The sequence below is a fragment of the Ixodes scapularis genome, unplaced genomic scaffold, assembly GCF_016920785.2.
Source record: "Ixodes scapularis isolate PalLabHiFi unplaced genomic scaffold, ASM1692078v2 PGA_scaffold1__304_contigs__length_218370807, whole genome shotgun sequence".
In the NCBI taxonomy this organism is placed as follows: domain Eukaryota; kingdom Metazoa; phylum Arthropoda; class Arachnida; order Ixodida; family Ixodidae; genus Ixodes; species Ixodes scapularis.
In genome coordinates this window covers 10446539-10456750 of record NW_024609846.1, presented here as the reverse complement: position 1 = coordinate 10456750, position 10212 = coordinate 10446539, and the positions used below count along the sequence as shown (strand labels likewise).

General features: G+C 44.0%; 1 protein-coding gene across 1 annotated transcript; it reads right to left on the bottom strand.

The window, feature by feature from the left end:
* Positions 1-543: 543 nt before the first annotated feature.
* On the bottom strand, positions 544-9960 carry LOC120842804. Its single transcript, XM_040213982.1, has 4 exons — positions 9890-9960; positions 9233-9294; positions 5065-5148; positions 544-828 (listed from the first exon to the last, which is right to left on the bottom strand). The coding sequence occupies exons 1-4, from the start codon at positions 9918-9920 to the stop codon at positions 544-546; spliced, it is 462 nt and encodes a 153-aa protein (XP_040069916.1). The 5' UTR covers positions 9921-9960.
* Positions 9961-10212: the final 252 nt, after the last annotated feature.

The following is a 10212-nucleotide window of genomic DNA, read 5'->3' as shown; positions in this document are numbered from 1 at the left end:
GTCTCCTAAGTGTGAGCCTGTTTAATATAAACCAAAGGCCATTTCTTTAAAGACCTCTGGAGTAAAATCGTAAGTAACATATTACTAAAATGAGCTGGCGAAATTTGTCGATATTGCCTGAGCTGGCTTCCGAATAGTTTCACACCTTTTAGTGTATTGTTAATACTTCTTTTTCCGTTCAATAAGGCTTTTTAATGATTAGGTTATTGATCCAGATATGCCAATAGGGCAAAGTACACGATGCAGGCGAGTTGGTTTATGGTACAACTGGAAACTACGCGCAAATAACTAAGACGAGAAAGGTGTAGAGGTCCCGTCTACACCTTCTTTGTCTTCGGTATATGTGCGCTGTTTTTATTCAGGCCAATAAGGTGTGAGCAAGCCTGTTTTGAAATATGGGCGCCGTTTTCTCTCTCCCCCCCCCCCCCCCACACACACACAAAAAAAGCAGGTTGCTCATTATATTTCTGTAATTTTATGTCCTTTCATGCAATTTTTATTCTTTTAATCGGCGTAGTAATCACGGGAAAAATGTCAATAAAATTATTGGGTCCAATCGAAGCCCGGTCCATCATCTCCAGTGTCGTCTTTTGGATTCTTTTTTGGCTTCTTTGACTTTTTTGGATTTTTGTCCTTGCTCTTCTTAGGTTTCTTGGTTTTCGTTTTGGGGGACTTCTTTTTCTTCTTTTTTGGAGGCTTCGGTGTCGCAGGATCTCCGTCTGAGGGGTCATCAGGATCGTCGACCGGATGGGAAGGTTCTGTCGGACTTGGAACGGTCGCTTTATAGCAGATTCCCTCTTGACACACCCCATCATTTTCTGCTGCATACTGCAAATAAAAAATCAAGTTTTTGAAACAAAGTAGTTTTATAAGACGCCACAAGTATGTAATCCACCTTTCAATTTTTAGCAAGAAAGAATGCATAGCTTCTCCTTCGGTTGAGATGAATAGTAATAGGACAAACCACGAAATAGTTATGATAAGTATGATAAGTTGAGTATGACTACCACATTGTTGATCTAACAGAGTTAAAACGTTTTAGAGCGCAGCTCTTAGGGGCCCGTTTCCGGCTTGAGCGGCGTCGCCGTCGCCGTCGCCGTCGCCGTCGCCGTCGGCGTAACCGCGCGGTGCATCATGGGAAATATCCCATAATGCACCGCGCGAGCCCCCCACCGGGGTCACGTGACTTCGTGGGGAGGCACGTGACCCCCCCGAGGTCACGTGACCCCCCGAAGTCACGTGACTCCCCTGAGGTCACGTGACCCCCTCCTCGAGGTCACGTGACTCCCCTGAGGTCACGTGGCCCCTCCTCGAGGTCACGTGACTCCCCTGAGGTCACGTGACCCCCTCCTCGAGGTCACGTGACCCCCGAGGTCACGTGACCCCCGCCGATGTCGCGTGACCCCCGATGACGTCATCGACACTGATCACGTCACCGGCATCCACATCGTCATCGTCATCATCAGTGATGACGATGACGATGTGGATGCCGGTGACGTCATCAGTGATGATGACGATGTGGATGCCGGTGACGTCATCAGTGATGACGTCATCAGTGATGATGACGATGACGATGCGGATGCCGGTGACGTCATCAGTGATGATGACGATGTGGATGCCGGTGACGTCATCAGTGATGATGACGATGACGATGTGGATGCCGGTGACGTTATCGGTGATGATAACGATGACGATGAGGATGCCGGTGACGTTACCGACATCCGCATCGTCATCGTCATCATCACTGATGACGAAATCAGTGACGTCATTGATGTCGTCACCGGCATCCGCATCGTCATCGTCATCATCACTGATGACGTCGTCAGCGACGTCACTGATGACGTCACCGACATTCGCATCGTCATCGTCATCATCACTGGTGAAGTCATCAGTGACGTCACTAATGACGTCATCAGTGACGTCAGTGATGACATCATCGGCATTGGGGGTCAGGTGACCCCCCAAGGTCACGTAACCCCCCCCTGGTTAGTCTAACCCCCCCCCCCCCCAGCGCCCTTCCCTCCTCCTCCTCAAGAGCTGCGCTCCAATTCGGCGTTACAGGGAGTTGTAAGCGGCTTTCACTTTTTTTACGGTTTGGTATAGTTATTCGGCTGTAACATGAAACCGGTAGCATACCATGTTCATGTTTAAAAAATACATGTGCTTTATATTGTGCTTGCGTTCGCTAAAAGCATAGCAATGATTCATCTACGGTCGCTTTTTGCATTTTGCTCGGGAATGTCTCCATCATGCATGGGCTAATATTTTGAAGAAATTGGCTTAATAGACAGCCAGCACTGGAAAGCACACCCCTGTGCATTAGTTTTTTTTTTTTTTAATTTTTCTATAGTATAAGTTCTACAGCATGCATGAACTCTTGGCATTAAAACACTAATTTGATTTTCAGGGAGGTGTACTTCTTATGAATACAAAGTGGGATTGGTAAAAAGAACCGTCGAGGCGACAAGCTTTATTAAGGTCAACCAACGATCAAAATATCGCTAAAAATAAATCTAAATGTAAAGAACTAATAAATGAAGCCAAATCAGTGAAGAGAGGTAACTAAACTTTCAAACGAATCATATTAATAATTTTAGTCTATGCACCTGCCTGGTCTAAAAACGGATTATAAATCGACATAATGTAGAATAATAACGCAAGTTATCGTTTGTGCTTCCCACTTTGGTAGCTAGGCTTGCGACAGAATACAGTCAGCCAGACGCATATGTATCTAATGCCACAAAAACGGGGTTTGAATAAGTAATCGTATTAATGATATGCCTTACATACTGTAATAATTAGCATCAGTCAGGGAGCGCATGAACTGGGGCTTGTAATAAAAGGACGAATACATTTTTTTTTCGGAAGAAAATCTTAATTGCCATTTTGTCTCGATTAAACAGATAGACCAAGAACTTATATGCATTGTGTCTTTCAATATTTTGTCATTTTAACCTCCAAAGTTCAGAAATGTAAACCCTTCAGCATCATTTACATTGAAAAGTTACTCTCGAAATGATCACTTCGCGTTGCGCAACTGCCTTCCTTAAACGAAACGTGAAAACTCGTGACCTTGTAGCAGTCTTGTACACGTTACTAAAAAAAAGTAATCGATTACAATTACTATTACTCTTGGCTAAAAAGTATTCGATTAGATTACTTGGTTACTCGACGGCAAAAGTAATTGGACGTTACTTAAAGAAGTAATCGTTACTTTTCCGATTACTTTATTGTGTGAAGACACATCTTTAGCGCTCATAACAATGAACTACTTCCAACCTGTATTTCACATTTGCACAAGTATTTAAGAAGAAAAACTGGCTCCTTCTTCGTGGTCGTTGCACCTTCACAATGCGAACACAAGCATAGAATTCGTTTGAAGACGTTTAATGATTTGGGCGTTCGCCAGTGTGTGTGTGTGGGGGGGGGGGGGGGGAAGCGGAGGGGGCTCTAGATCTTGTTAAGCTTGAGCAAGGGTTGTCGCTCAAAGTTTGCGTCGCTCATTTTATTATTCACATGTGGATGAGCTCGCATGTTATACAAAAGAGCAGCAGCTCCAGGATTTGAAACGGATCATGTGTAGTATCCATTAGTGGAAGAGATCGCCCCGACCACTTCTCAACTCGATACATTGCTTGTCACAAAGACCACGTAGGGGAAATGGGGAAATATTTCGACTGCCTTTGTTATATTTTGCATCCGCTTTAGGCATTCTTCGGTTCTGGTTCTCCTACGGGCTGCGAGTAGGTACCCTAAGCAGGATTTTTTCTATTTTTTTTTTATTTCTGTGTGTGTGTGCGTGAGGGGGCTAGTTTGAACGAAGGACTCACAAAGCTACATTCTGCTTCCTCAAACTTCGCCCTGAATGGCCTTTGTCACGCACTGTGGCTTCCCTGGGGCTTCCCACTCCCAGTCCTAGCTCGAAAAAAAAGACAAAAAAAAAACCGGAAATTCACAGAAACTGTACATAGAAAGAGATTGACCTCGTTTCCTACAGCTCCGCAAAAATCTCTTTTTTTCCGTTCGAAAAAAAAGAAAAGCAAATTTTATTTTTGTCATTTCATGAAAAAAGGCGTGTGCCGGGGGAGGGGGGGGGGGGCTCCGTGGACAAATTGTAACGGTTACAAGTAATTTTATTACTTCACAAAGTAATCAAATTACTCTTGTGATTACTGCCTAATAAAAGTAATCAACTGATTACAAAATTACTCCAAAAATTAATCAATTACAAGTAATTTGATTACTTGTAATGCGTACGGTACAAGTCTGCCTTGTAGCAGGGCGAAAACGCCCGTACATTTGTTTAGTAAATGTCAAGATTTTAGCTTCTTTAGTCAATCTGTTCTAGAGTAAAAGTAAGAAACACACACACACAAACGCACAAACACACACACACACGCACACACACAGGCACACACACGCACACAAGCACACACACACACGCACACGCACACATACACAAGCACGCAAATGCACACAGACACACACACACACACGCGCGCGCACACAAACACACACGCACACACACACATACACACACACACACAGGCACACACACACGCGCGCGCACACACACAACCACACGCGCACCCACGCGCACCCACGCGCACACACGCGCACACACGCGCACACACGCACGCGCGCGCACGCGACGGTGGCCGTGATTGGCACTCGAACGAGCGGTATAGCTTGGTTGTACTATTCAGTAATTATTCTTGTTATTGCAGCACCAACTTCATTAAAGAAAAACTCCTAAACATGCATGTACCCATGCATGTCGTGTCCTGTCAACTCTTTTCAAAACAACCTTTTCGGCCACATTTTGAGTACGGCGAGTTGACAGAAGGAAGGCAAAACATTAGACTTTTGGGCTCCCATATGTGGGAGGCGTCACCATTAGCTAGAAAGAAAAAGTATGGATCTATTCTAACGCAGGGCCATTTATCGGAAATATCTGCGTAAGCTTTGGGGAGATGTTCACGGTTTTTATCACAAGCTGATGAGTTATTGCGGACCAACCAAGATTCCAACATAAAACGCATAACTCCAAGAAAGGTGCCGTACGTTACACATTTGTCCGTCCAACAGAAAACCTTCTTCCCAGCCGTCGTCAGCTTGGTTGCGGCAGTAGTAGTTGCAGTTCGTATCCTAGAAAACGAATAATCTTTTTTTCCGTAACATAATTTTTTTGAGTTGAAAATTAGCGAGGAAAGAAAAAGCATAATTATAATTTCAGAAAATATCACACAATTTATATTCAACATTAGACGTGTATTGGACTGTCATTGTAAAAACCCGAAAGCGAGAGAACAAAAACAAGAAAAAAAAAAAAACAGCTCAAAACAGCTCAAATAACAACTGCTGCATTCGACACCACGGTCCGAAGGTGGGCTCTACTTCTCTCGTTTTTGCTCTCTCGTGTCCGGACTTTTCCGTATATATAATGTTTAACTGGTAGCCCAGCGCACTCGTATGAGTTCAGTAGTACCCTCATGTGTTTTATGTATGGCAATAAACTACAATTTCTTTCAACATAATTGCTCAAGAAGCAATCTCTTTTTCAATATTGAGCAGCCAGCCTGTGTAGACTCCTGGGCCTAACGCCCAGGAGTTTAGAAACAAACAAAAGCGAGAATGACAAACAAAAGCAAGAGAAAATTAAAATATACAGTTGAGTACGATCGAATAAAAATAATCATAAAGTGTCATTGGGGGCGGTTAAGTTATTCATTGTTGTATTTTGACACAGACACACAAAAACAAGGACTTGATTTGTAATTTCGAAAACAAGATCGTGTCATGCGTTTCGATATTCTTCGCGGAAATGAAGCTATTGGTCCGTGCTTGCCCATCGTCACATCAGGGGCTTTCATCGACACGGCTGAACAATGCGGGGCGGGGAACCGGGACATCGCCGTCTGCTGAGATTGGCCAACTCCACACCACTGGGCAGTCGCAGCAGACGGCGACCTCCCGATTCCTGGGCCCCGCTTCGTCTCGCTGTCTAGATTACGGCACCAAAGCGATCATCACTACTGTGTTAACATCGCGATTTATTTTCTAAACTCGAAAGTAGACCAATTTAAAACATTTTTCGCTCAGTGCCGTTGCGTGCAAGTATACGTGTGAAACACTTGGATAATCATGCTTATGTAAGATACGCAACATTCGAACCCCAAAGTTTTTAATGTTTCTCCGTTTTATTCTAAGTCCTTTTACTACGGGTATGCCCATGGCATAGGGTGGCCATTTCATATGACGTCGTTGCGTGCGGTGTCTTAGGGCATCGCGATATATGACGTGGTAAGGCGATTACACTGAAATATAGATGCTTAAACGAGCAGAGAGGTGGCAAAGGCAAAGGAAGATCAATGTTAAAATGGCCGCTGGGAATCCGCTCTATGCAGTTTACGAGTGACAAATTAAAACGCTTTTACTCTGGGTGGCCGAATAGTGGTTCGAATAGAATATGCGCCGCGTCATCCACAGCATTCGCAGTGCAGGGGACCTAGACAAATACCACGTACAAAACAAGGCCTGTGCATGACGTCATTGTTAGCGGATCCACCGATTGACCCGCCCCATGCGGCAAACACATTGAAGCTTGACGAGCGTCGCCGCAAAGCGGCAGACGCGTCCGTCTTGGCGTCGCCGCGTGCTAGCGTGGCGCTCGCTGTCAGACGCTGCGAGACGCGCTGGCGGCGACGCTGACGCAAGATAGGCCGCGCTGCTTGGATCCCCTAGTGATGACGTTTTGGGGTGGGGGGAGGGGGGGCGCAGATCTTGTCTTATAAGCGATATTTCCCAGAATCGGTAAAGGCAAAACTGAGGACAAAGGCATGAAGAGGACCAATTGAGCTCTTTCGACGATGACGCCGCACTTTTGTCGCCGGCGTCCTTGGCGCGCTCCCCGAACTTTCCGCGCCAACTTTCCGTCTGACGAGTCCTGAGCTCCTGGAGAAAGCCTCGGCATGCGGACTTCCTTTGCAGCCTATTCGCACTTTGTTCATCGTCGCTCGTCATGGTAGATTTTACGGCGTAGAGGGAGTTGAATGGCAGTCCTGGCATGTAGAACTTTCAGAATATGGCGGCAATGACAAAAACAAAAAGGCTCGAGGTACACCTAAGCACTTTTGAGTTGTGAATGCGAAAGCATAAATGTCGTTCTTGCACGCGTCCTCGTGAAGTTGGTGCACCTCGCTGACATCGGTCGTACCGCCGCGATGTCGGCGGCGTGGAATCGGCTGCAAAAGTCGGCTGCCGCGCGGGCACGCAGCGCCATGGGGTGGCGCTGATTGAAACTGACATGCGGCGGCCTCGTTCGGCTTCATTTACTTGCCGTTTTGCTCGGCTTTTTCCGTGGCTTCAAAGCTGCGATGCCTCAGATCGCTGCTTCACGAAATTATTTGCCGTTTGGCGTGGCTGATGAGGTCGGCTCACTGCATCGGACAGTTAATGATTTTGCATGAAAGAAATATTGACTGCAAGTGCAACTGGTATCTTGGAAATTGCAATTACTTATAACTTACGCAAACATTTTTGGTGGTATATTCGTGCGGCTCATGAACGTCGGGTGAAAAGCAGACGGAGCGATTTCATAATATTGTTTTTGTAACGGCTCAATGAACACGATTTTAAATTTTCTAAACGTGTTTTTTCGAATTGTTGGATTTAACTTGCCGCTCTCTTTTAGATTTTTGAAACGCTTATTACTTTGTCTGAAAAGACACTGTCAAAAACAGGAACTAACTTTCTGATTTCTTTTTGTTTTCCTGGCCTCCGAAGAGGGAAGCGACGTGAACAGTGATCTGTCGGTTCCAGCAGCTTTTATAAACGCGGTTGGCGTGGTGAGCTGTGGTGGAGCGGCGCTTTATGGGGGCGAACATTTCGTTTGTCGACATCGTCAACATTCAAAGGAAGGTGAACGACAACGTCGTACTCGGGAGTGAGTCCGAGCTCCCGTTTAGCAATTTGATGCCCGAAGAAAGGCGACACGTGTTATACCACAGTTATAGAAGAGAAGATGCTCGTCCGCGAAGTGAGTACGAGACGTCATATAAAATGAAACTTTTTTAATCTCTTCGGCTGTCTTGTGTTTTCGCATAGTTTTTCTTCCAAACACTGCATTGAGAACACAGGGGCTGCTTCTAACTAAAAACGAGCAGGCGTTTAGTTATAATTATGCTAATTTATTTTCGTCTGATAAACCATTTTTATTCGAGATATACACTTTCCATTGTTACTGAAGTAGAGCATTTAATATTTTAAAATAACTCACGATCAAGAAAGAAAACGAGAGAGTGTCGTTTCTTTCCAGCAATGCCCTGACAAGCCGCAGATGACTGTCGTGTATTACATCACGTGAAATCCGTTTCTCCCGCAGCCTCGTGGTGTCACCACCATTACGATTGCTATTGGAGCTGTTTACGTGATTTGTGCGACCCGCAAGAGTCCGCAATGCTTAAAGTGTGGTTACCATTGCTTCCGATATGCCTCGCGCCTATCTCAATTATCACGTGGAACTTCCAAATCGTCTTTATTGTATCTTTGCGGGTGTGCTTTTAAAAATATAAATTTGACAAATTCATCATACTAATAGAATCAGCAGTAATAGTTTAACTAGCTTTCCAATATTGGCCCATGCGTGGCGGAATTTGCAGTGCACGATATTATCATGCTGACGAACTAAAATTAAAACCTGTGTGAACTGCTTTTCCTTTTTTTCAATTTTTGTTCTTCTGGAATGGTTCAGCGCATTCTCTGCTGTCCTCGTTTGTTCTCCTTCGAGGCATTTCTAAGCGCATCGCGCATGTAAAAGCATACGTAAAGCGCAGCTTCGGGACAGTCACCCTCCTATTGCCGTCTCAGGAGGTACGGTTATTGTCTTTAGTTTCAGGCTCAAGTTCGCCTCAAGAAATGTTGGTTTTCAGTCCTGCATTCGTCTAAAATATTCCATCCGTGACAATATACAATCATTCACCAGTTCATTTGTCGTTGAAGTAGTTTAGTTTATCTGTAATTTTTTTTTATTTTTTAAGAAAAAGCTAACACGGGCACTGTAATAAAAAAAGAAGGAAAGTGCTAACGACAAATGTGTTTTTTTGTGTTGTTCTACCTAAGAGGTTACTAACGAATCATATTAGAACTACTTCTGTTTATGTTTTAAACCTATATGAAAGATAATATATATATTGCCTCCGAATGTTCCCCCTTCATTGAAGTACACTCTCACCTGTGGGCGCCTTTCAATATCAGGGCACTTCGAGCTTGCCTCTTCCACAATGAAGAGGCCGGCTGAAATAGAACAGTTAGAAGGCTCAGGCAAACACGAGGGAAACTAGAGGTCGTTTTTATCTACTGTAAATTAAACCCCATTTTTGAGATAATGTGATAAATGACTTACATGTCCTATCTTCACTTCCCAGCATGTGTTAGTGATGTATAAATATATATATATATATATATATATATATATATATATATATATATATATATATATATATATGTATATATATATCGGTGCTTATTTCAAAACACACTCTCGGTTCTCAAGAAATTATTAGGCGCAAGATAAGACGGAAATGCATTTATCCGCGTACCCTTACTTTTGTCCGTCTCTGTTGCGCTTACAAGTTTCTTCAGAATCATCGTATCTAGCCCCAGAAGAAGCCTTGTTACACTAGCTTTAATCTCGGTTAAATATCACTGAGCACAATAAGCAGATCTCTCTCGATTTAGGAATTTGTACAATTTACCTAACAAAAGGACACGCCTTCATCAGATGAATTTCCGCATCGTTATTCCTAGGTTTACTTAATTCAAGAAATATGTTGCTTACCTACGATCTACAAAGTGTACCCTAGATGAGATCAAACGAAAGATGTCATACCTAGCGCACATGTGAGAGCAGCAGCCCGCATCTCTGGTGCTGTTTCCTTTCGTAACAGCGCAGACACTGTTCCTTAGGTTCGCAGAGCTTGGTGAAGATTAGAAAGAACTCACTTTTTTATAGAAGAGCTTCTACTGGTTGACGCACCATTAAGGAAAAAAAAAAAAAAAAGCTTCCCACTCCTTGTTTTTCATTCAGAAAGAAAAAAAATGAAAGGTGACTAGGAAGACCTTTCACTTTATTACTTTACAACAACTGCTTTGTTACGTGTAATGCCAGCAGAAATGTCAACCAGACACTGACGCCAAGGTGTGATTACGTTC

Coding starts and splice junctions, on each gene's coding strand:
- LOC120842804 (XM_040213982.1), bottom strand. CDS start 9,920: ATGCGGGCTGCTGCTCTCACATGTGCGCTAG. Junction 9,295..9,889: donor TGCTCTCACATGTGCGCTAG/GTATGACATCTT, acceptor GTTCTATTTCAG/CCGGCCTCTTCATTGTGGAA. Junction 829..5,064: donor TGGACGGACAAATGTGTAAC/GTACGGCACCTT, acceptor TTTTATTTGCAG/TATGCAGCAGAAAATGATGG.